Source organism: Oncorhynchus masou, chromosome 20 (genome assembly GCF_036934945.1).
Source record: "Oncorhynchus masou masou isolate Uvic2021 chromosome 20, UVic_Omas_1.1, whole genome shotgun sequence".
Lineage (NCBI taxonomy): Eukaryota > Metazoa > Chordata > Actinopteri > Salmoniformes > Salmonidae > Oncorhynchus > Oncorhynchus masou.
Window position 1 is genome coordinate 657,728 of NC_088231.1, and position 26,902 is coordinate 684,629.

A 26,902-nucleotide genomic window follows, 5' to 3' on the forward strand; every position below is an offset into this window, starting at 1 on the left:
ATACGTCACAATCGAAACCAATGCAAGGGGGCGTTCGGTTTCCACACTTCCACACAACTCATATGATCCCATCTAAAAATAATATTGATAATAATAAACGTGTACATATAAATGGTGACTCCATATTGGTGGGCTATATGCATTTGCAATATTTCATATCCATATTGCACGAATTCAGCATGTGCTCAAATAATTGGATAGTAAGGCACACTTCTAGCGCACTGGAACGCACCATACGTTCTTCCATGAAGTACGTAACATTTCGCTGAAAAACAACGTTTTCAACACGGGTTCCTGTAAGTAGATAGATTCAGTTCCTGCTTTAAGTCGAATTCTGTAACGTTAGCTAGCTAGCCAATTAGCTTAGCATAGAAAACGTTAAGCAGGTTTGACATATTATTACTATTATATATTTAGTGTTACTAGCATTAACAACATTACATATTAAACTCAACTCCGGCTAAATGTGCAGTGTGTATGGCTAGTCTGATTTAATCAGGCTGTATACACATTTAATTGGTACCAATTCATACACAATCGAATGCTTGCAAACAAATGTATGAATGTAGCTAAAACAACCTTGTCATTCTCACGAGCTGTCAGTCATTGCATCCAATGTGTCTGAATTTGAAAGTTGGCCCCCTAACTTGTTTTTATTTTATTTCTTACATGCAGAAATGACTGTGGTGGCAGCCAGCATCACATAGAAGATGAACATGGGTGATTGGGAAAACAGATTGAAGAAGGTGGAACAACTTGCTCAGTCCTTCCAGCAGTGTCCTTTGACCTCATGCTACAAACCTAGGCTGTCCCGGCCATGGCAGCCATCCTCCATATGGAAGCTCTTCCCTCGTCAATGTATGGCTATAAACTTTGCACAGAGTTGCAGAGAGGTATGCACCAGCATGTCTGGAGTAACGTGGTGCCAGATCCGTTTGTGCTGTCATGTTTGACATTGACCATAGGATTTGACAAGATAGCACAAACAGATCTGTGAGCAGGCTACTGTATGTCCGGAGGACTTTATGTCCTTTTGTGTGATGTGTGTTTCATTGCACTTCCATTTTATATTACCTTTATTTAACTAGGCAAGTCAGTTAAGATCATATTCTTATTTTCAATGACGATCCAGGAACAGTGGGTTAACTGCCCTGTTCAGGGGCAGAATGACAGATTTGTACCTTGTCAGCTCGGGGATTCAACCATGCAACCTTTCGGTTACTAGTCCAACACTCTAACCACTAGGCTACGCTGCCGCCCCAATGAGTCATAACAGAAAAATTACATTTTTTTCAGTTAACTGTAGTTTTGACTGCCCTCTAATTCAAAGGACGTACACGTGTTTGCACTTGAGAAGGAACAGGCAAAGATGGGTCAGAGGATCTTCCTGGTCACCAGTTACAGTGAGCTATGGCATTACTACAGGTATGTATAAGATTACACCATTCACTTCAATACAACTGTATTTATACCTTCATAGGCAGTTAAGAAATAAGAAAGTCCTATTTGTCATAACTGAAGACTGTTAACCAATGGTACTACTGCACTTCAACCCTTTCAATTTCAACTGTAATTAGTACCTACAGGCAATCTCTGATGCATTGCTATGAGGTGATCCCAGAGGGGGCTGTTTGCAAGCTATATTTTGACTTGGAGTTCCACAGGCCCTCCAATAAGGGCTTTGATGGGAAGTGCATGGTGGCCTCCCTCATCCAGGTACGCAAACATTGAATGCTTCCTTCCCTCTCAAGTGCAAAATAGACTTGGGTCAAATATGTTAGTTATGTCATTGTTATGACAATTTACTTTACACTGACATGACACACACAATGTTTAGATCAGCCTATTGGCGAGGCAAACTAGCTAGCAAACTGGCTAGCAAACTGGCTAATCAAATGAATGGTTTGTGGCATGACAGTGTAAAGTCAATTGCCATAAGGTGAAGCCAGCTGCCAAGACTGTTTAGGACAAATGTTATTTAATTGTTATGACAGTGTTATGTAGCCCTTATGACTGATGGTCCAAATGAAGTGGGATCTGTAGAAAGTTGTTTTTTGTTGTACATTCTGAGGAATTAAATATTAATGTATCCACTCTCAAATTCATAGACAGAGCTATGGATGCAAAGACTCACTTGCATAATTTTAATCATGTTTTGAGGCTATACAGTGTTTGTTTACAGCTACACTGTTTACAAACAATGGAGAAAAACTAGCTTATATTTTAGGTTCTGATGGTATGACAGTTCAGCATAAGTTATATTCTTCAAGAATCAATACCGTTCAAAAGTTTGGGGTCACTTAGAAATGTCCTTGTTTTCCATGAAAACATATATGAAATTAGTTGCAAAATGAATAGGAAATATAGTCAAGACAAGGTTATAAATAACGATTTTTAATTGAAATAATAATTGTGTCCTTCAAAGAATCCTCCATTTGCAGCAATTAGTCTTGCAGATCTTTGGCATTCTAGTTGTCAATTTGTTGAGGTAATCTGAAGAGATTTCACCCCATGCTTCCTGAAGCACCTCCCACAAGTTGGACTGGCTTGATGGGCACTTCTTTACGTACCATACAGTCAAGCTGTTCCCACAACAGCTCAATAAGGTTGAGATCCGGTGACTGTGCTGGCCACTCCATTATAGACAGAATACCAGCTGACTGCTTCTTCTCTAAATAGTTATTGCATAGTTTGGAGCTGTGCTTTGGGTTCCTGTTGTAGGAAAACATTGGCTCCAATTACGCACATACAGTGTATGGCATGACGTTGCAAAATGGAGTGATAGCCTTCCTTCTTTAAGATCCCTTTTACCCTGTACAAATCTCCCACTTTACCAACACCAAAGCACCCCATGACCATCACATTGCCTCCACCATGCTTGACAGATGGTGTCAACACTCCTCCAGCATCTTTTCATTTTTTCTGCATCTCACGAATGTTGTTCTTTGTGATCTGAACACCTCAAACTTTTTTCCAATCTTCCTCTGTCCAGTGTCTGTGTTCTTTTGCCCATATTAATCTTTTCTTTTTATTGGCCACTGAGATATGGCTTTTTCTTTGCAACTCTGTCTAAATGCCCAGCATCCCAGAGTCGCCTCTTCACTGTTGACATTGCGGGTACTATTTAATGAAGCTACCAGTTTAGGACTTGTGAGGCGTCTGTTTCTCAAACTAGTCACTATAATGTACTTGTCCTCTTGCTCAGTTGTGCACCGGGGCCTCCCACTCCTGTTTCTATTCTGGTTAGGGCCAGTTTGTGCTGTTCTGTGTAGTACACAGCGCTGCACAAGATATTCAGTTTCTTGGCAATTTATCGCATGGAATAGCCTTCATTTCTCAGAACTAGAATAGACTGACGAGTTTCAGAAGAAAGTGCTTTGTTTCTAGCCATTTTGAGCCTGTAATCGAATCCACAGATTCTGATGCTCCACATACTCAACTAGTCTAAAGAAGGACAATTGTATTGCTTCTTTAATCAGGACAAAAGTTTTCAGCTGTGCTAACATAATTGCAAAAAAGTTTTCTAATGATCAATTAGCTTTTTAAAATGATAAACTTGGATTAGCTAACACAACTTGCCATTGGAACACAGAAGTGATGGTTGATGACAATGGGCCTCTGTACGCCTATGTTGATATTCCATAAAAAATCATACGTTTCCCTACAAAAGTCATTTACAACATTAACAATGTCCACCCTGTATTTCTGATCAATTTGATGTTATTTTAATCAACAAAAAATGTGGTTTCTTTCAAAAACAAGGACATTTCTAAGTGACCCCAAACTTTTGAATGGTAGTGTATATAATTAATTTAAAAGTCCAAAAATGGATGTAGCAATCACAGATTGAACCTTTAATGTCGATGGTACATACTTCAACATGTTTATTAATATTTATATTTGGTAACGCTGTTTTCTCCTGTGTGTTTACAGTATGTGTGTGAGAAGCTGGAGGAGGTGTATGGGATTGAGTGCTCTGGGAAAGATGTTCTGAACCTTGACTCCAGCACAGAGGAAAAATTCAGTCGCCATCTCATCTTCATTTTACCAAATGCAGCTTTTAAGGATAACCTACATGTCGGTACGTAATCTCCTACTGTCTCTGATGAAAAAAGTGGAAATGAGACCGTAGATAGAGATATACAGTTGAAGTCGGAAGTTTACATACACCTTAGCCAAATACATTTAATCCTCGTAAAAATTCCCTGTCTTAGGTCAGTTAGGATCACCACTTTATTTTAAGAATGTGAAATGTCAGAATAATAGTAGAGTGATTTATTTCATATTCTATTTCATCACATTCCCAGTGGGTCAGACGTTTCCATACACTCAATTAGTATTTGGTAGCATTGCCTTTAAACTGTTGAACTTGGGTCAAACATTTCGGGTAGCCTTCCACAAGCTTCCCACAATAAGTTGGGGGAATTTTGGCCCATTCCTCCTGACAGAGTTGGTGTAACTGAAACAGGTTTGTTGTCCTCCTTGCTCGCACACACTTTTTCAGTTCTGCCCACAAATTTCTATAGGTTTGAGGTCAGGGCTTTGTGATGGCCACTTCAATACCTTGACTTTGTTGTCCTTAAGCCATTTTGCCACAACTTTGGAAGTATGCTTGGGGTCATTGTCCATTTGGAAGACCCATTTGCGACCAAGCTTTAACTTCCTGACTGATGTCTTGAGATGTTACTTCAATATTTACATATAATTGTCCTCCCTCATGAGGCCATCTATTTTGTGAAGTGCACCAGTCCCTCCAGCAGCAAAGCACCCCACAGCATGATGCTGCCACCCCCGTGCTTCACAGTTGGGATGGGTTCTTCGGCTTGCAAGCCTCCCCCTTTTTCCTGCTCACATAACGATGGTCATTATAGCCAAACAGTTACATTTTTTGTTTCGTCAGACCAGTGGACATTTTTCCAAAAAAGTACAATCTTTGTCCCGATGTGCAGTTGCAAACCGCAGTCTGGCTTTTTTTATGGCGGTTTTGGGGCAGTGGCTTCTTCCTTGCTGAGCGGCCTTTCAGGTTATGTCGATATAGGACCTGTTTTACTATGGATATAGATACTTTTGTACCTGTTTCCTCCAGCATCTTCACAAGGTCCTTTGCTTTTTGTTCTGGGATTGATTTGCACTTTTCGCACCAAAGCACGTTCATCTCTAGGTGGCAGAACGCATCTCCTTGGTGAGCGCTATGACGGCTGCGTAGTCCCATGGTGTTTATACTTGTGTACTATTGTTTGTACAGATGAGCGTGGTACCTTCAGACATTTGGAAATTGCTCCCAAGGATGAACCAGACTTGTGGAGGTCTTGGCTGATTTATTTTTATTTTCCCATGTTGTCAAGCAAAGAGGGACAGAGTTTGAAGGTAGGAATTTAAATACATTCACAGGTACACCTCCAATTGACACAAATGATGTCAATCAGAAACTTCTAAAATCATGACATAATTTTCTGGAATTTTCCAAGCTGTTTAAAGGCACAGCTAACTTGGTGTATGTCAACTTCTGACCCACTGGAATTGTGATACAGTGAATTATTGTCACGCCCTGGTCGTAGTATATTGTGTTTGTCTTTATTTATTTGGTCAGGCCGGGGTGTGACATGGGTTTATTGTGGTGTGTTTTGTCTTGGGGTGTTGTTAGGTGTTGGGTGTGTGGCTTAGTGGGGGTATCTAGCATAGTCTATGGCTGTCTGGAGTGGTTCTCAATCAGAGGCAGGTGTTTATCGTTGTCTCTGATTGGGAACCATATTTAGGCAGCCATATTCTTTGAGTATTTCGTGGGTGATTGTTCCTGTCTCTGTGTTTGTTGTCACCAGATAGGCTGTATAGGTTTTCACGTTCCGTTTGTTGTTTTTGTATTGTTCGTTTTTTCTTGGTCATTAATTAATAACCTCTTGATACTCCCCATCCCGGATCCGGGATCGTGAATAAAGCCTCAGGCTCATTAGCATAACGCAACGTTAACGATTTCTGAAAATCGCAAATAAAATGAAAATAATGCGCCTGCTCTCAAGCTTAGCCTTTTCTTAACAACACTGTCATCTCAGATTTCACAAATGCAAAGTGTTGGTCAAAATATGTTTTTGAACCATAGCAATTCACTAATTTGTGTAAGAGTATGCTAAGCTAGCTTAGCATTTTGATGGCATTTGAATGCACAAAAATACAGTGATGAGCAACATTTACACAAAAACCAGTCAAAATAAAAATAAAATAAAATCATTTACCTTTGAAGAGCTTCGGATGTTTTCAATGAGGAGACTCTCAGTTACATAGCAAATGTTCAGTTTTTCCTGAAAGAATCTTTGTGTAGGAGAAATCGCTCCGTTTTCTAATCATACATTTGGCTTTAAAAAAATTCAGTCACCAACAACGTATCAAACGTTTTCCAAATTAACTCCATAATATCGAGCGAAACATGGCAAACGTTGTTTGGAATCAATCCTCAAGGTGTTTTTTCACATATCTCTTCATTGATATATCGTTCGTGGAAGCCTGCTTTCTTCTCTGAATTCCATGGAAAAATACTTGCAGCTGAGGTTTGCGCACCAATTTCGGCGCAGGACACCGGGCGGACACCTGGTAAATGTGGTCTCTTATGGTCAATCTTCCAATGATATGCCTACAAATACGTCACAATGCTGCAGACACCTTGGGAAACGACAGAAAGGGCAGGCTCATTCCTCTGCATTCACAGCCATATAAGGAGACAATGGAATTTTGCGGAGCCTCAAAAATCCTGCTGATTTCCTGGATGCCGTTTCATCTTGGTTTTGCCTGTATAGCTCACGTTCTAGGGCACACACAGAGAATATCTTTGCAGTTCTGGAAACGTCAGAGTGTTTTCTTTCCAAAGCTATCAATTATATGCATAGTCGAGCATCTTTTTGTGACAAAATATCTTGTTTAAAACGGTAAACGTTTTTCATCCAAAAATGAAATAGCGCCCCCAGAGTTTCAAGAGGTTAAACATGTATCAAAGATACCACGCTGCATTTTGGTCCACTTCTCCTTCACCAGACGAGAATCGTTACAATTATAAGTGAAATGATCTGTCTGTAAACAATTGTTGGAAAAATGACTTTTGTCATGCACAAAGTAGATGTCCTAACCGTCTTACCAAAAATATAGTTTGTTAACAATTCATTTGTGGAGAGGTTGAAAAATGAGTTTTAATTACACATGTAAACTTCCGACTTCAACTGTATACACTGAACAACAATATAAACACAACATGTAAAGTGTTGGTCCCATATTTCATGAGCTGAAATTAAAGATCCCAGAAATGTTCTGTTGGCATGCTGACTGCAGGAATGTCCACCTGAGCAGTTGCCAGATAATTTCATGTTAATTCCTCTCTGCAGGCATAAGCTATGGACAACAAACACAATTCGATTTTATCGATGGCAATTTGAATGCACAAAAATACAGTGATGAGATCCTGAGGCCCATTTCTTTTGTGACCAACATATGCATATCTGTATTCCCAGTCATGTGATATTCATAGATTAGGGCCTAATTTATTTATTTCAATTGACTGATTTCCTCATGAAATACTGTAACTCTGTAAAATCAATGAAATTGTTGCATGTTGCTTTTATATTCTTGTTAAGTATAGATATTAAACTCAACTTCACAATATTATTGCTTTATATTGGAGGTAGAAAAGAAAATTAATTGTAGGCTTGTGCAGATTTAAAAAATATCTCATCAGTAAATCAAGTATGCATTTTGTCTTTTTTAAAGGGCAATTTATCCATTTGATTCTGCAACCAGTGCTGAGCGTGAATAGGAGGGGAAGTGAACTTGAGAATGACATGGGTGGAGTCACAGAGGACAGTGGCAAAAGGTCTGTCATTTGATGTTCTAAAACAAATTTTGGTAACACTTTATCTTATTATTCCAAGAGATTTAACGCAATTAGTAACTAAGAAACTAATTGATAGATTCATTCAATACTACAACATGAGTTTAGAAAAGTCAGGTCCATAATAATTGGCACCCTTGATAAATATTGGCACAAAATACTGTATAAAATAAATAATACAAATACTGAGATATTTTGCATGTTCCATATAATGGGAAAATTATATTTTATTCTAATACAATTTCTTAATGAAATATATTTTGTTTAAACAGTAATACAAACATTCTCAAATATAGGGGTCGAAATAATTGGCCCCTCTCTTTTCAGTACTCTAGCACCCTCCCCTTGTGAGGATAGCAAAACTGAGCCTCATTCTAAAATGTTTAATAAGATTGTATTGAAGAAGGCAATCCATAAGAGCAAGACAAAGGATATCAAGGATCTTGAAAGACTCTGTATAGAGGAATGGTCTAAGATCCTTCTCAACGTGTTCTCCAATCTCATTAAACATTTTCGAAAAGGCTCAGTTTTGTTATACTCCATACATTGAAAATGGGGGTGCCAATAATTTTGACCCCTATCTTTCTTATGAAACAAAATCTCTTTCCCTGTGCAGTTATATTAGTATGAAATAATATAATTTAAAAAAAAATGGAATTAAATTGAGCATACAATATAGCTCAGTATTTGTATTATTTATCTTATACAGTCTTTTTATGGTTCTTTATCAAGGGTACCAATAATTATGGACCTGACTGTAAATCCTATGTATTATATTATTATTATTATTATTATTATTATTAGGGGGCTGATTGGAAGTCCACAGGCCAAGAGGCCCAGACAGGAAGAGAGGGACCTCAGCTTCCTGTTGGTGAAAAACAAGGACGGACAGGGTGGGCTTTTTGTTGACCTCGGTAAGTGTCACCTGAAGCATCTTGAAAAGTCGATTTTACCTTTACTTTCATAGTAAATAGTAGATACAAGCATTGACAACTAATCTTTGTTATCTTTGAATTTTGTTCTGTTTTACTCATCTCACACTCGATACCATCTACTGTATCTTGCCTATGCTGCTCTGTACCATCACTCACTCATATATCCTTATGTACATATTCTTTATCCCCTTACACTGTGTATAAGACAGTAGACTAGGAATTGTTAGTTAGATTACTTGTTGGTTATTACTGCATTGTCGGAACTAGAAGCACAAGCATTTCGCTACACTCGCATTAACATCTGCTAACCATGTGTATGTGACAAATAAAATTTGATTTGATTTTATTGCTGTGTTTGTCCATCAATTATTTATTTTTTACAACCAGTCTATAGTTGTATGGAATTTGATTTATCTTGTCAATGTGTTGTAAATTGTGTCAGTAATACTAATTTCCACTTGTTTGTGTTCATTTATGTTACAATGGATGAAATGTAGGTGTGTACACCAAGAACAGAAACTTCCGTCTCTACAAGTCATCTAAGGTGGGGAAGAATGTAGCCTTCACTGTCGCAGAGGACAACAAGTTCATCACTAAGCCTAAAAGGAACGTCTCTGCAGAGGAGAGCTTGTTCCAGTCCTCCTTAATCAGCAACGTAAGGTACAGATGAAGTGAAGGGTGGAGTTGCCCCTAGATGCTGATCTTTGGTCAGTGTAGCATTTTCCCCAGTACTGGGCAGGTTGGCATTTATTGGGATGTCTCAGGGGATGGTGATCCTAGATCTGTACCTAGGGGAAACTTTACCCTGGAACTACAGGTGACTTGACTGTGTACTGACCTGGCAAAGCTGGTTGAAATCATTAAAAAAATGCTATCACACAAGCCCACTGAATGCTGGTTTCGTCATGCGACATTAAGTGGGAGGAAGGAAGAGCAGGGGTGTGTGTTGAAGATTAACATTTGGATTGAGATGGAAGTGCTTGACTATTCAACATGCTTAATATTCTGACATTTCAATTAGAGGTTGACCGATTGTGATTTTTCAACGCCGATACCGATTATTGTTGTAATAATGACAATTACAACAATACTGAATTAACACTTATTTTAACTTAATATAATACATCAATAAAATCAATTTAGCCTCAAGTATATAATGAAAAAACAAAGTGTTGGAGAAGAAAGTAAAAGTGCAATATATGCTATGTAAGAAAGCTAAAGTTTCAGTTCCTTGCTCAGAACATGAGAACATATGAAAGCTGGTGGTTCCTTTTAACATGAGTCTTCAATATTCCCAGGTAAGAAGTTTTAGGTTGTAGTTATTATAGGAATTATAGGACTATTTCCCTTCCCTCTATAGCATTTGTATTTCATTAACCTATGACTATTGGATGTTCTTATAGGCACTTTAGTATTGCTAGTGAAACAGTATAGCTTCCGTCCCTCTAGTTAGCGTGCGCTAACTCGCTAGCCATTTCACTTCGGTTACACCAGCCTCATCTCGGGAGTTGATAGTCTTGAAGTCATAAACAGCGCAATGCTTGACGCACAAAGAAGAGCTGCTGGCAAAAAAACGCACAAAAGTGCTGTTTGAATGAATGTTTACGCGCCTGCTTCTGCCTACCACCGCTCAGTCAGATACTTGTATGCTCAGTCAGATTATATGCAACGTAGGACACGCTAGATAATATATAGTAATATCATCAACCATGTGTAGTTAACTAGTGATTATGATTGATTTTTATAAGTTAAGTTTAATGCTAGCTAGCAACTTACCTTGGCTTACTGCATTCGTGTAACAGGCAGTCTCCTTGTGGAGTGCAACGAGAGAGAGGCAGGTCGTTATTGCGTTGGATTAGTTAACTGCGAGGTTGCAAGATTGGATCCCCTGAGCTGACAAGGTGAAAATCTGTCGTTCTGTCCCTGAACAAGGCAGTTAACCCACCGTCATTGAAAATAAGATTACTTTTTTTTACCTTTATTTAACTAGGCAAGTCAGTTAAGAACAAATTCTTATTTTCAATGACGGCCCGATACTGTGAACCAGTGGGTTAACTACCCTGTTCAGGGGCAGCGCGACACGATTTGTTCCTTGTCAGCTCCAGGGGGTTTGAACTTGCAACCTTCCGGTTACTAGTCCAACGCTCTAACCACTAGGCTCCCCCTGCCTGAACTGACTTTCCTAGTTAAATAAAGGTATATTTATTTATTTTTAAATCGGCAAATCCGATTGTTATGAAAACTTGAAATTGGCCCTAATTAATCGGTCAACCTCTAATTTCAATATTGGTCTGCAGTTTCTCCGGTCAGAAGATTCTGACATGGGACCTCCATGACGAGAGGGACGGGATATGCCCCAAGCCTCATGCTCAGCTGGGTTCGACTTCACACTGTGTTTCAGGTACTGACCCCAGAAAACAGAGCTGTGTGTGTGTTGTGTACGTGCGAGCAAAGTTGTTAATGACCTCACCCAAACCAGGTGAATCATTCTATAAAATACGAGATTATTTGTCACTGGTCTACACACAATACCCCATAATGTCATGGAATTATGTTTTTAGAAATGTTTACAATTGAAAAGCTGAAATGTCTTGAGTCAATAGGTATTCAACCCCTTTGTTATGGCAAGCCTAAATCAGTTCATAACAATTTGCTTAACAACTCAGATAATAAGTTACATGGACGCACTGTGTGCAATAATGGTGTTTAAACACCATACTACCTCATCTCTGTACCCCACATAATTGTACGACCCCTCAATCGAGCAATGAATTTCAAACACAGATTCAACCAGGGAGGTTTTCTAAACCCTCGCAAAATAGTGCACCTATTGGTAGAGAGGTCTTAATTAATTAATTTTTTAAAATAAAGCAGACATTGAATATCCCTTTGAGCATAGTGAAGTTATTAATAAGGCTTTGGATGGTGTGTCAATACACCAAGTCACTACAAAGATAAAGGCATCCATCCCAACTCAGTAGCCAGATAGGAAGGAAACCACTCATGGTGAAATGAGGCCAATGATGACTTTAAAACAGTTAGAGTTTAATGGCTGTGACAGGAGAAAACTGAGGCTGGATCAACAAAATTGTAGTAACTCCACAATACTAACCTAAATGACAAAGTGAAAAGAATGAAGCATGTACATAATAAAAAAATTGGCATAATCCTAGAGGAAAACTTCCTTCATTCTGCTTTACATCAGACACTGGGAGATTAATTCACGTTTCACCACGACGATAACCTAAAACACAAGGCCACATCTCCACTGGAGGTGCTTACCAAGAAGACAGTGAATGTTCCTGAGTGAACAAGTTACATTTTTTACTTAAATCTACTTTAAAATCTTTGGTAAGACCTGAAAATAGTTGTCTTGCAACGATCAACAACCAGTTGAACAGAGCTGAAAGAATTTTGAAAATAATGTGGAAATGTTACACAATCCAGATGTGGGAAGCTCTTAGACGTACCCAGTAAGACTCAGGGGTGTGAATACTTTTGTAAAATTATTTCTGCATTTTATTTTAAATAAATGCGCCATAAAAAATAAACATATTTTCACTTTGTTATTATGAAGTATTGTGTGTAGATGGGTGAGAGAAAAAATCTGTTTAATACATTTTTTTACAGGCTGTAACACAACAAAATGTGAAATAAGTAAAGGGAATGAATACTCTGTGTGCAAAGCTGTCAAGGCAAAGGTTGGCTACTTTGAAGAATCTCAAATATAAAGTATATTTTGATTTAACACTTTTTTTGGTTACTACATGATTCCATATGTGTTATTTCATAGTTTTGATGTCTTCACTATTATTCTAGAAAAGAGTAAAAATAAAGACAAACCCGGGAATGAGTAGGTGTGTCCAAACTTTTGACTGGTACTGTGTATATATATATACAGACACAGATGAATACACTTTTTTATTTTGTATGCACTTTTGGGACTATTCCATTTCGCCAGGCAGGCTATGTCAAGCTCACGTCTAGTATTTTAAGGAATATGACATATGTATTTGACCCAGGTCTGAAGATTTCATTGCCATTGTTAAACTTCTGGCTAATACTGGTTTTGACTGAAGAAAACAGGGGTTATTGAATTTAATAGCCTTTCTAAGAAAGATATTGTTTTGTTTGTCATCCTTCAATATAAGACTCTTTGGGAGGCTACCAGTGTTCTCCCCACAAAGAAGTGGACAACTTTGTTCTTTCTGTGGTGAAAAAGGATGGCATCCAAGGAAGTAAGTTTTAAAGCAGCTGTTAGATAAATACTGTATGTATTATTTTGGATGCACTGTATGTAATAGAGGTCGACCTATTATGAATTTTCAAAGCCGATACCGATTTATTGGAGGACCAAAAAAAGCAGATACCGATTAATTGGCCGATATTTTACAATTTATTTGTAATAATGACAATTACAACAATATTGAATAAACACTTATTTTAACTTAATACATCAATAAAATCGATTTAGCCTCAAATAAATAATGAAACATGTTCAATTTGGTTTAAATAATGCAAAAACAAAGTGTTGGAGTAGAAAGTAAAAGTGCAATATGTGCCATGTAAGAAAGCTAACGTTTCAGTTCCTTGCTCAGAACAGGAGAACATATGAAAGCTGGTGGTTCCTTTTAACATGAGTCTTCAATATTCCCAGGTAAGAAGTTTTAGGTTGTAGTTATTATGGGAATTATAGGACTATTTCTCTCTCTACGATTTGTGTTTCATATACCTTTGACTATAGGATATTCTTATAGGCACTTTAGTATTGCCAGTGTAATAGCTTCCGTCCCTCTCCTCGCTCCTACCTGGGCTCGAACCAGGAACACATCGACAACAGTCACCCTCGAAGCAGTGTTACCCATGCAGAGCAAGGGGAACAACTACTCGAAGTCTCAGAGGGAGTGACGTTTGAAACGCTATTAGCGGGCACCCTGCAAACTAGCTAGCCATTTCACATCGGTTACACCAGTCTAATCTCGGGAGTTGATAGGCTTGAAGTCATAAACAGCGCAATGCTTGAAGCATTGCGAAGAGCTGCTGGCAAAACGCACGGAAGTGCTGTTTGAATGAATGCTTACGAGCCTGCTGGTGCCTACCACCGCTCAGTCAGACTGCTCTATCTAATCATAGACTTAATTATAATATAATAACACACAGAAATATGAGTCTTAGGTAATTAATATGGTCGAATCCAGAAATTATCATCTCGAAAACAAAACATTTATTCTTTCAGTGAAATACGGAACTGTTCCGTATTTTATCTAACGGGTGACATCCATAAGTCTAAATATTCCTGTTACATTGCACAACCTTCAATGTTATGTCATAATTATGTAAAATTCTGGCAAATTAGTTCGCAACGAGCCAGGCGGCCCAAACTGTTGCATATACCCTGACTCTGCGTGCAATGAACGCAAGAGAAGTGACACAATGTCACCTAAATATGCAGGTTTAAAAATACATACTTCTGTGTATTGATTTTAAGAAAGGCATTGATGTTTATGGTTAGGTACAGTCGTGCAACGATTGTGCTTTTTTTTCGCAAATGTACTTTTGTTAAATCATCCCCCATTTGGCAAAGTTGGCTGTCGTTGTTAGGAAGAAATAGTCTTCACACAGTGACACAATTTTCTTAGTTAAAAGAAATTCATGTTAGCAGGCAATATTAACTAAATATGCAGGTTTAAAAATCTATACTTGTGTATTGATTTTAAGAAAGGCATTGATGTTTATGGTTAGGTACACGTTGGAGCAACGACAGTCCTTTTTCGCTAATGCACACCGCATCGATTATATGCAACGCAGGACACGCTAGATAACTAGTGATTATGATTGATTGTTTTTTGATAAGATAAGTTTAATGCTAGCTAGCAACTTACCGTGGCTTCTTACTGCATTCACGTAACAGGCAGGCTCCTTGTGGAGTGCAATGTAAGGCAGGTGGTTAGAGCGTTGGACTAGTTAACCGTAAAGTTGCAAGACTGAATCACCGAGCTGACAAGGTAAAAATCTGTCATTCTGCCCCTGAACAAGGTAGTTCACCCACCGTTCCTAGTCTGTCATTGGAAATAAGAATGTTCTTAACTTCTTGATGCACCTGTTAGCGGGATCATTTTCGTCAACAACCGCTGAATTGCAGAGCGCCAAATTCAAATTCAATTACTAAAAATATTTAATTTTCATGATATCACAAGTGCAATATAGCAAAACACAGCATAGCTTGTTGTTAATCCACCTGGCATGTCAGATTTCAAAAAAGCTTTTATGTAAGGACATCTCTCTCAGTAGACAAAACATTACAAACAGCTAGCAGCCAAGTAGATTGGTCACGAAAGTCAGAAAAACAATAAAATGAATCGCTTACCTTTGATGATCTTCGGATGTTTGCACTCACGAGACTCCCGGTTACACAATAAATGTTCCTTTTGTTCCATAAAGATTATTTTTATATCCAAAATACCTCCATTTGGTTGGCGTGTTATGTTCAGAAATTCTCAAGCTCGAGCGGTCACGACTGGGCAGACGAAAATTCTCGCTCATTTTTCTAAATAAAAGCCTGAAACTATGTCTAAGACTGTTCACAACATGTGGAAGCCATAGGAAAATGAATCTGGTTGATATCCCTTTAAATGGAGTGAATGCAGGCAATGGAACAGAGAGCTTTCAGGAAAAACAGCACGTCCGGGTTGGATTTTCCTCAGGTTTTCGCCTGCAATATCAGTTCTGTTTTACTCACAGACAATATTTTGACAGTTTGAAACTTTAGAGTTTTTTCTATCCTAATCTGACAATTATATGCATATTCTAGATACTGGCCTGAGAAATAGGCAGTTTAACTTCTTGCGTCGAGCAATCCCGTATCCGGGAGCGTAATCATAGCCTCAAGCTCATTAGCATAATGCAACGTTAACTATTCATGAAAATCGCAAATGAAATGAAATAAATATATTCACTCACAAGCTTAGCCTTTTGTTAACAACACTGTCATCTCAGATTTTCAAAATATGCTTTTCAACCATAGCTACACAAGCATTTGTGTAAGAGTATTGATAGCTATCATAGCATTAAGCCTAGCATTCAGCAGGCAACATTTTCACAAAAACAAGAAAAGCATTCAAATAAAATAATTTACCTTTGAAGAACTTTGGATGTTTTCAATGAGGAGACTCTCAGTTAGATAGCAAATGTTCAGTTTTTCCAAAAATATTATTTGTGTAGGAGAAATAGCTCTGTTTTGTTCATCACGTTTGGCTAAGAAAACCCCCCGAAAATTCAGTCATTACAACGCCAAACGTTTTTCCAAATGAACTCCATAATATCGCCAGAAACATGGCAAACGTTGTTTAGAATCAATCCTCAAGGTGTATTTCACATATCTATTTGATGATAAATCATTCGTGGCAGTTGTTTCTCCCCTGAAGAAAATGGAAAAATGCACGCAGCTGGAGATTGCGCAATAATTTTGACGGAGGACACCAAGCGGGCACCTGGTAAATGTAGTCTCTTATGGTCAATCTTCCAATGATATGCCTACAAATACGTCACAATGCTGCAGACACCTTGGGGAAATGACAGAAAGTGTAGGCTCATTCCTGGCGCATTCACAGCCATATAAGGAGACATTAGAACACAGCGCCTTCAAAATCTGGGCCATTTCCTGTTTGAAATGTCATCTTGGTTTCGCCTGTAGCATCAGTTCTGTGGCACTCACAGATATCTTTGCAGTTTTGGAAACGTCAGTGTTTTCTTTCCAAAGCTGTCAATTATATGCATAGTTGAGCATCTTTTCGTGACAAAATATCTTGTTTAAAACGGGAACGTTTTTTATACAAAAATTAAATAGAGCGCCCCCTATATCGAAGAAGTTAATTTGGGTATGTTTTTCATCCAAACATCAAAATACTGCCCCCTGCCCTCAACAGGTTAACTGACTTGACTAGTTAAATAAAGGTGTTTAAAAAAGTTTTAAATCGGTGTCCAAAAATACAGATTTCCGATTGTTATGAAAACTTGAAATCGGCCCTAATTAATCGGTCGACCTCTAGTATATAATAAAACAATCTAACTGCTGCTGCATTAAAGATCTGTAGTGTATCAAATTAATTAACCAAGTTGAAAGTGTTGAAATATAAAAGTTTCCAATATTTTCCCTAACAGGCATACGACGGTGGAATTACTTTGTTTCAGAGCAGTTACTTGTCTACGACATCCTAAAGTACCGCTGGTGTCAGAATGTTCACCGGTGCCACAAAAGCAACAACATCATGTGAGTGTCTAGTTTGGAATTGAGGGGATCTGTCTCAGTAGTCCAAAGTGTCATCCTTCCTTCCTCTCCTTTTCTCCTTACTGGATTATGTATTGATCTAAAATAACTGGACAGGTGAAAGCAAATAGCCCTATAGGTGGTCACCATGTTCTTTCAGATCAGTGCAGTTGAAGGAGAGGAAGCCATTTTAAATGCATTGTGATAAAGCCCTTTGTTACTGAATCCAGAGAGGAAGAGGCAAAGCATCTGTCCACGCGAAAATATAGCGTCAAGCAGTGGGAGTGGGGATTTTTGTATAGAGGTCAATGGAAGAGTGTTGTTTGGTCAACATAAAAAAAAATATTGCTAATTTGCTACTTGAGGCTTATTTGATTGAATTGAAGCTTTGTAATGTTTAGGTTGTTACAAATGTACATAAACAGTGGATTCGAAGGTATTCAGATCCCTTCCCCTTTTCCACATTTTGTTACGTTCTATTCTAAAATGTTTGAAATTACAATTTTCATAAATCTACACACACACGCATGCTTATAGGGAAGGACATTCAACAAGCACAGCACTTACACAAATGACTGATTGGCTGAGAGAAATTGACGATAAAATGATTGTGGGGGCTGTCTTGTTAGACTTCAGTGCCGCTTTTGACATAATCGATCATAGTCTGCTGCTGGAAAAAAGTATGTGTACTTTACATCCCCTTCTATAATGTGGAGAAAGTTACTTGTCTAACAAAACACACAGGGAGTTCTTTAATGGAGGCCTCTCAAATATAATCCAGTTAGAATCAGGAATCACCCAGGGTAGCTGTTTAGGCCCTTTACTTTTTAAATTTTTCACTAACGACATGCCACTGACTTTGAGTAAAGAGTGTCTATGTATGAGGATGACTAAACACTATACACGTCAGCTACTACAGCGACTGAAATGATTGCAACCCTCAACAAAGAGCTGCAGTTAGTTTCAGAGCGGGTGGCAAGGAATAAGTTAGCCCTAAATATTTCTAAAACTAAAAGCATTGTATTTGGAACCAAACACTCACTAATCCCTAAACCTCAACTAAATCTTGTAATAAATAATGTGCAAATTGAGATGACTAAACTGCTTGGAGAAACCCTGGATTGTAAACTGTCATGGTCAAAACATATTGATGCAGTAGTAGCTAAGATGGGGAGACTGTCTATAATAAAGTGATGCTCTGCCTTCCTAACAACACTATCAACGAGGCAGGTCCTACAGGCCTGCCTCGTTGCACCTTTTGTTGCACCTTGACTACTGTTCAGTCGTGTGGTCAGGTGCCACAAAAAAAAACGTCTTAGGAAAATTGCAATTGGCTCAGAACAGGGCAGCATGGCTGGCCCTTGGATTTACACAGAGCGCTAATATTAATAATATGCATGTCAATCTCTCCTGGCTGAAAGTGGAAGAGATTGACTTCATCACCACTTTTATTTATGAGACGTATTGACATGTTGAATGCATACCCCACAAGACATGCCTACAAGAGGTCTCTTCACAGTCCCCAAGTCCAGAACAGACTATGGGAGGCACACAGTACTACATAGAGCCATGACTACATGGAACTCTATTCCACATCAAGTAACTGACGCAAGCAGTAGAATTAGATTTTAAAAAACACCTTATGGAACAGCGGGGACTGTGAAGCAACACAAACATTGGTACAGACACACACACACAATAACATACGCACTATACATAAACATGGATTTAGTACTGTAGATATGTGGTGGAGTAGGGGCCTGAGGGCACACAGTGTGTTGTGAATGTATTATGTTTTTTTTTATTGTATAAACTGCCTCAATTTTGGACCCCAAGAAGATTAGCTGCTGCTTTGGCATCTGTACTAAATACAAATACAGCCCGCTTGAACTTTGCAAAAAAGGCATCTAAAGGACTCTGACCATAAGAACGGAACTCTTTGGCCTGAATTCCAAGCTTCACGTCTGGAGAAAACCTGACACCATCCCTATGGTGAATTATGGTGGTGGAGATGTATTTCAGTGGCAGGGTCTAGTCAGGATTGAGGGAAATATGAACAGAGCAAATTAAAGAGAGATCCTTGATGAAAACCTGCTCAGGACCTCAGATTGGGGCGAAGGCTCACCTTCCAACAGGACAATGACCATGAGCACACATCCAAGATAACACAGGAATGTCCTTGAGTGGCCCAGCCAGAGCCCGGACTTGAACCCGAGCCAACATCTGGAGAGACCTGAAAATAGCTGTGCAGCGACATTCCCCATCCAACCAGACAGAGCTTGAGAGGATCTTCAGATTAGAATGGTAGAAACTCCCCAAATACAGGTGTGCCAAACTTGTAGCGTCATTCCCAAGAAGACTCGAGGCTGTAATCGCTGCCAAAGTGCTTCAGGACTGGCTACCCCTCATAGCCTGGTTCCTCTCTAGGTTTCTTCCTAAGTTCCGGCCTTTCTAGAGATTTTCCTAGCCACCGTGCTTCTACACCTGCATTGCTTGCTGTTTGGGGTTTTGGGCTAGGTTTCTATACAGCACTTTGACATCAGCTGATGTAAGGAGGGCTTTATAAATACATTTGATTGATTGATTCAACAAAGTACTGAATAAAGGGTTTGAATACTTATGTGAATGTAATAGTTCAGTTTTTCAACATTTCAAAATATCTGTTTTTGCGTGGTCATTATGGGGTATTGTGTGTCGATTGACAAAAAGAGAATAAGGCTGTAACGAAATGTCAAAATTCAAGGGGTCTGAATACTTTCCGAATGCACTGTAAGTGGACACATGGCATCCCTGCAACTGAGATTTTTTTTTATATAGACTGCTCAAAAAAATAAAGGGAACACTAAAATAACACATTCTAGATCTGAATGAATGAAATATTCTTATTAAATACTTTCTTTACATAGTTGAATGTGCTGACAACAAAATCACACAAATTATCAATGGAAATCAAATTTATCAACCCATGGAGGTCTGGATTTGGAGTCACACTCAAAATTAAAGTGGATCACCACACTACAGGCTGATCCAACTTTGATGTAATGTCCTTAAAACAAGTCAAAATGAGGCTCAGTAGTGTGTGTGTGGCCTGCACGTGCCTGTATGACCTCCCTACAACTCCTGGACAGTCTGTGGTGCAACGTGGCGTTGGTGGATGGAGCGAGACATGATGTCCCAGATGTGCTCAATTGGATTCAGGTCTGGGGAACGGGCGGGCCAGTCCTAGCATCAATTTCTTCCTCTTGAAGGAACTGCTGACACACTCCAGCCACATGAGGTCTAGCATTAGGAGGAACCCAGGGCCAACTGCACCAGCATATGGTCTCACAAGGGGTCTGAGGATCTCATCTCGGTACCTAATGGCAGTCAGGCTACCTCTGGCGAGCACATGGAGGGCTGTGCGGCCCCCAAAGAAATGCCACCCCACACCATGACTGACCCACCGCCAAACCGGTCATGCTGGAGGATGTTGCAGGCAGCAGAACGTTCTCCACGGCGTCTCCAGACTCTGTCACGTCTGTCACGTGCTCAGTGTGAACCTGATTTCAGCTGTTAAGAGCACAGGGCGCCAGTGGCGAATTTGCCAATCTTGGTGTTCTCTGGCAAATGCCAAACGTTCTGCACGGTGTTGGGCTGTAAGCACAACCGCCACCTGTGGACGTCGGGCCCTCATACCACCCTCATGGAGTCTGTTTCTGACCGTTTGAGCAGACACATGCACATGTGGCCTGCTGGAGGTCATTTTGCAGGGCTCTGGCAGTGCTCCTCCTGCTCCTCATTGCACAAAGGCGGAGGTAGCGGTCCTGCTGCTGGGTTGTTGCCCTCCTCAACGTCTCCTGATGTACTGACCTGTCTCCTGGTAGCACCTCCATGCTCTGGACACTACGCTGACAGACACAGCAAACCGTCTTGCCACAGCTCGCATTGATGTTCCATCCTGGATGAGCTGCACTACCTGAGCCACTTGTGTGGGTTGTAGACTCCATCTCATGCTACCACTAGAGTGAAAGCACCTCCAGCATTCAAAAGTGACCAAAACATCAGCCAGGAAGCATAGGAACTGAAAAGTGGTCTGTGGTCACCACCTGCAGAACTACTCCTTGTCTTGCTAATTGCCTATACTTTCCACCTGTTGTCTATTCCATTTGTACAATAGCATGTGAAATTTGTCACAGTGTTGCTTCCTAGGTGGACAGTTTGATTTCACAGAAGTGTGATTGACTTGGAGTTACATTGTGTTGTTTAAGTGTTCCCTTTATTTTTTTGAGCAGTGTATATATATTGGAGTTGTGCCTGTTGTTCACATGCAAATCTGCCCTCTCATTGGCTAGAATGTTCCCACCTGTTCCAATTGTGAGAGCCCTCAATCCCGTCTCGTCAGTATATTGATACTCTTTGGTGAATCTCTAACGTTTTCTTGATTCCTTAACCACCTCCTCAAAATGCATCTGAGGAGATCCTTGCCTCCTCCTCACAACACATGGAATTTACTTTTGTCCCCCTGACTGTTCTCTTTTTCCCCCACAGGATTCTGGTGGATCTTAAACAGGAGGTCTGGTACCAGAAGTGTCATGACCCTGCTTGCAAGAGCTTCAGATCTTCTAGTATGCGCTGGTTAACATTGAACTATTATTGAAGTAAAAATAGTGCTGACTTTGATAGATCTAATACTATTGACACACGTAGTCTTATCACCACAATCAAGAGCATGTGTTTTAGGTGATTGGTGTTTGAAATTGAAATGACTGGAACAGCAGGAAATCCTACAGATTGTGCCTTTTAAACCAGTCACTACTCTTCCAGGTTACCCATTACCACAGGACATCTGCGTCAGCTACCTCATAACAATGGTGAGTTCTGCACCTGTTCCCCTCAGTGCTACAAAAGTGTGATTCGCCTCAGTCACACTTGTAATGTTCTATTAAAATGGCCACATCACCACAAGAAACAAAGACTGTTGGGTACCTGACTTCCTCTGGCTACATGTGGTGTCTCAAAAAAGAATCCCACAAAAACAAAAGTAAAAAATAAAGCTATTAAGCTGTGTGTTTGTCTATTTGGTGGCAGGATGAGGAGGACCAGGCATATCTGATGGACGACGTGGGGAACATCGAGCTCAGCCAGACACTCCCAGTGGAGAAGTACCTGGGGGGCTCGGCAGCAAAACTTCCCCAGGGAGAAGACCGCGATCCCTGGGGGGATGACCAGGCTTACCTGGAGGCCCTGGAGGATGTTGAGAGAAGCACAGGCGATTTGGCAGAGGACGATGTCCCAGATGAGCTTCTGCTCCAAACCATGAGTGAGTTTGAGTCCCTCAAAGATGTGTGCTTGTCGGCCACTAAGCGCTAAGTGCATTTTCCTTCAATTCTGTTCATGGAGAGACAGGGTGACCAGGCTTTTGCTCCAGCTCAGGGGGAACCCACCCCATTCAACTATTCAAGAGCTTGATGGTGTGTTGAGGTGCTGGGCTGGAACAAAAGCCTGCCAGCCTGTGAGTCTACAGGAGCAGAATGGAAGAAGACTGCATTAGAGGGAGGTTATACTTGTCCAACAGTTCATTTCTCATTTGTAATACAGACTCCTGAGTGACGCAGTGGTCTAAGGCACTGCATCTTAGTGCTAAAGGAGTCACTACAGACTCTGGTTCGATTCCAGGCTGCATCACAACCGGCCGCACAATTTGCCCATTGTTGTCCCGGGTTAGGGTTTGTCAGGGGTAGGCAGTCATTGTAAATAAGAATTTGTTCTTAACTGACTTTCCTGGTTAAATAAAGGCTAAATAAAAACATTGAAATTCAGTACAATCCTCAATTTCAATTACTGGCTGTTAATGCACTTCATAAGAGGTTTTTCCCTATTACCTAGGCCTATAGCAGGGGTCTCCAACAGGTCGATCGCATGGTGCAGATAGCTTGCAGCCCAACTATGAGTAGCAAGCCAAACAATTCTGAAAGTACATGCAATTGTCATGTGTTCCACTGCAAACGGTCATAAACAAATCTCACAAGTATCAGACACTGCAAGCTCTCAGCTACTATCTAGTCATTTACATTACATTTACATTTAAGTCATTTAGCAGACGCTCTTATCCAGAGCGACTTACAAATTGGTGAATTCACCTTCTGACATCAGTGGAACAGCCACTTTACAATAGTGCATCTAAATCATTTAAGGGGGGTGAGAAGGATTGCTTTATCCTATCCTAGGTATTCCTTGAAGAGGTGGGGTTTCAGGTGTCTCCGGAAGGTGGTGATTGACTCCGCTGTCCTGGCGTCGTGAGGAGTTTGTTCCACCATTGGGGGGCCAGAGCAGCAAACAGTTTTGACTGGGCTGAGCGGGAACTGTACTTCCTCAGTGGTAGGGAGGCGAGCAGGCCAGAGGTGGATGAACGCAGTGCCCTTGTTTGGGTGTAGGGCCTGATCAGAGCCTGGAGGTACTGCGGTGCCGTTCCCCTCACAGCTCCGTAGGCAAGCACCATGGTCTTGTAGCGGATGCGAGCTTCAACTGGAAGCCAGTGGAGAGAGCGGAGGAGCGGGGTGACGTGAGAGAACTTGGGAAGGTTGAACACCAGACGGGCTGCGGCGTTCTGGATGAGTTGTAGGGGTTTAATGGCACAGGCAGGGAGCCCAGCCAACAGCGAGTTGCAGTAATCCAGACGGGAGATGACAAGTGCCTGGATTAGGACCTGCGCCGCTTCCTGTGTGAGGCAGGGCGTACTCTGCGGATGTTGTAGAGCATGAACCTACAGGAACGGGCCACCGCCTTGATGTTAGTTGAGAACGACAGGGTGTTGTCCAGGATCACGCCAAGGTTCTTAGCGCTCTGGGAGGAGGAAACAATGGAGTTGTCAACCGTGATGGCGAGATCATGGAACGGGCAGTCCTTCCCCGGGAGGAAGAGCAGCTCCGTCTTGCCGAGGTTCAGCTTGAGGTGGTGATCCGTCATCCACACTGATATGTCTGCCAGACATGCAGAGATGCGATTCGCCACCTGGTCATCAGAAGGGGGAAAGGAGAAGAATAATTGTGTGTCGTCTGCATAGCAATGATAGGAGAGACCATGTGAGGTTATGACAGAGCCAAGTGACTTGGTGTATAGCGAGAATAGGAGAGGGCCTAGAACAGAGCCCTGGGGGACACCAGTGGTGAGAGCGCGTGGCGAGGAGACAGATTCTCGCCACGCCACCTGGTAGGAGCGACCTGTCAGGTAGGACGCAATCCAAGCGTGGGCCGCACCGGAGATGCCCAACTCGGAGAGGGTGGAGAGGAGGATCTGATGGTTCACAGTGTCGAAGGCAGCCGATAGGTCTAGAAGGATGAGAGCAGAGGAGAGAGAGTTAGCTTTAGCAGTGCGGAGCGCCTCCGTGATACAGAGAAGAGCAGTCTCAGTTGAATGACTAGTCTTGAAACCTGACTGATTTGGATCAAGAAGGTCATTCTGAGAGAGATAGCGGGAGAGCTGGCCAAGGACGGCACATTCAAGAGTTTTGGAGAGAAAAGAAAGAAGGGATACTGGTCTGTAGTTGTTGACATCGGAGGGATCGAGTGTAGGTTTTTTCAGAAGGGGTGCAACTCTCGCTCTCTTGAAGACGGAAGGGACGTAGCCAATGCCGCATTGACATTATCAAACCCCTGGTCAGCCACGATTGGATTAAAAACCCAAACTTAACACAATATCTGCCATATAAATTTGCGTTTGTCTATCACTGTGTAGCCAGAAATACTTTCCCAAAACCTTTATTTGCAAACTTTGCCATGAAATGAGCAGCAGCAGTACACATTCCACATAGATATGCAATTAAAGGTTAATTACACATGGATTTTTTTGTTTCCTCCAGATTCAAGCATTGCCATGGACTCAGAACATCCAATTATGTTTCTATATGAACAATTGTATTTGAGTGAAAATGCAACAACAAAAAATTAATGTTTTTAGATTAAGTAGCTCTCATGGTAGAAAATGTTGGACGCGTTATAGTGTGACAATTACCACAAATGTCTGGGAATATGCCATTAAAAAGAGCATCGTCAGCTGTGTAGTGCGCTGCACAATAAAGCACCTTGCATTGAATGTCGGCCCTACTGGTTCTGATAGCGTAGAATTGTATATAGGATGTTTCTGATAACTGAACGTTTACCAACTCCTTACCCGTTTTCTGGTCCTTGTTTGTTCTGGATTATTTTCTGGGTGATACGACTGCGAACTATTTCTGCAAATTGAGTCACCAAGCATGGAAGGAAGCTAAAGTAATTCCACTGCCTAAAAATAGTAAAGCACACTTTGCTGGCTCTAACAGCCATCCAATCAGTTTGCAGCCTGTTCTTAGTAAACTGATGGAGAAAATTGTGTTTGACCAAATACATTTTACATTTAGCAGACTTACAGTAGTGAGTGGATACATTTATTTGTACTGGTCACCCGTGCAAATCGTACCGACAATCCAGGCGTTGCAAGTGCCATGCTCTACCAACTGAGCCACACAAGGGAATTCTTCAGGCACTCAACTAGTACTGCATTGACGAAAATGAAAGATTGGTTAAAATAAATGGATAATAAGATAGTTGGAGCTGTATTGTTAGATTTCAGTGTAGCCTTTGATCTTAAAATTGTTAAAGAAACTCACTTGCTATGACTTTACGTCACCTGCAAGCACATGGTTGGATAGTTAGCCAATAGAACCCAGTGTCAAATGGATGTTTAACATCAGATATGTAAAGTGCAGTGTCCCTCGTTCCGTTAAGCCTCTATTTTTAGAAATGATTTGCCACAGGTCCTAAACGAAGCTAAAATGACTAGATGATTCCACACTTAACATGTCAGCACCCAAAAGCCAGTGAGCTCACTGAAATTCTAAATAAAAAGATTTAGTATCAGAATGGGTGGTTAATAATAAACTAGTCTTAAATACATAAAACTAAAAGCATTTTATTTGCTTCAAAACAGTAAGACCTCAACCTCAACTGGAGTTGTGCATAAAGGGTGTGACCACTGAGTAGGTTGAGGAAGCGAACTCCTTGGTATAACATTGGAGGGTCAATTATCAAGTCATGAAGATGGGGGAATGGTGCATGTATTTAAAAAAATGTTTATACAACAATCAACTGTACAAGTTGTTGATTACTGTCCATCTGGTAATATGGTGAAGTGCGGCAAAGAAAGCCCTAGCAAAGCTGCAGTTGGCTCCAAACACAGCAGCCCATACATTTTTTATTTTTTTATTTTACCTTTATTTAACCAGGCAAGTCAGTTAAGAACAAATTCTTATTTTCAATGACGGCCTCACATAAGATGCACGCCAGTCTATCCTGGGTGAGGGTTCATGATAGATTAACTGCTTCTCTTCTAGTTTGAGAAATATTACTGCAAATGAAAATTCCAGGATTGTATGCATTATCAAATAGCATTTAATTTAGACACCTATACATATCCCACAACACATGCCACCAGGGGTCTATTCACAGTCCCGAAGTCCAAAACGAATTCACAGCAACGCACATTATTATACAGAGCCATGAATGTATGGAACTCCCAGTTACAATTACTCAAGCAAATATCAAAATTACATTTTGGAAACGGATTAAACATCTCATGGAGCAGAGGGAACTATGAGGCAACAAACATTTAAATGCATTGTTTGTATATTGTATTTTTTTTAATTTTGTGACTGTCCTTGTCTATCAGTGTTTTGTTACTTGTCATGTACTGTGTTTTTTGTGGACCCCAGGAAGAGTAGCAGATGCTTCTGAAAACGCTAATGGGAATCTAAATAAACAAATAATGAATGTTTAACGTTTTTTGTGATGACTGAAATCAGTTTCATCATATTGTATA

General features: G+C 40.4%; 1 protein-coding gene across 5 annotated transcripts; it reads left to right on the top strand.

Annotated features, from left to right (window-relative positions):
* The first annotated feature begins 149 nt into the window (after positions 1 to 149).
* Positions 150 to 26,860, top strand: primpol (primase and polymerase (DNA-directed)). 5 transcript variants are annotated; one of them, XM_064925976.1, is made up of 15 exons: positions 150 to 296; positions 676 to 893; positions 1,331 to 1,425; positions 1,578 to 1,716; positions 3,934 to 4,081; positions 7,750 to 7,852; positions 8,675 to 8,784; positions 9,303 to 9,465; positions 11,103 to 11,206; positions 12,957 to 13,043; positions 16,966 to 17,074; positions 21,599 to 21,675; positions 21,875 to 21,921; positions 22,139 to 22,370; positions 24,909 to 26,860. In XM_064925976.1, exons 2-15 carry the CDS (start codon positions 711 to 713, stop codon positions 24,995 to 24,997), a joined length of 1,686 nt encoding a protein of 561 aa, XP_064782048.1. In that variant the 5' UTR covers positions 150 to 296; positions 676 to 710; the 3' UTR covers positions 24,998 to 26,860. The 5 variants fall into 5 exon arrangements, with proteins under 5 accessions (XP_064782048.1, XP_064782047.1, XP_064782051.1 ...); XM_064925975.1 differs by lacking the exon at positions 150 to 296 and adding an exon at positions 298 to 386; XM_064925978.1 differs by lacking the exon at positions 150 to 296 and having other exon boundaries at positions 787 to 858.
* The last annotated feature ends 42 nt before the right edge of the window (positions 26,861 to 26,902 follow it).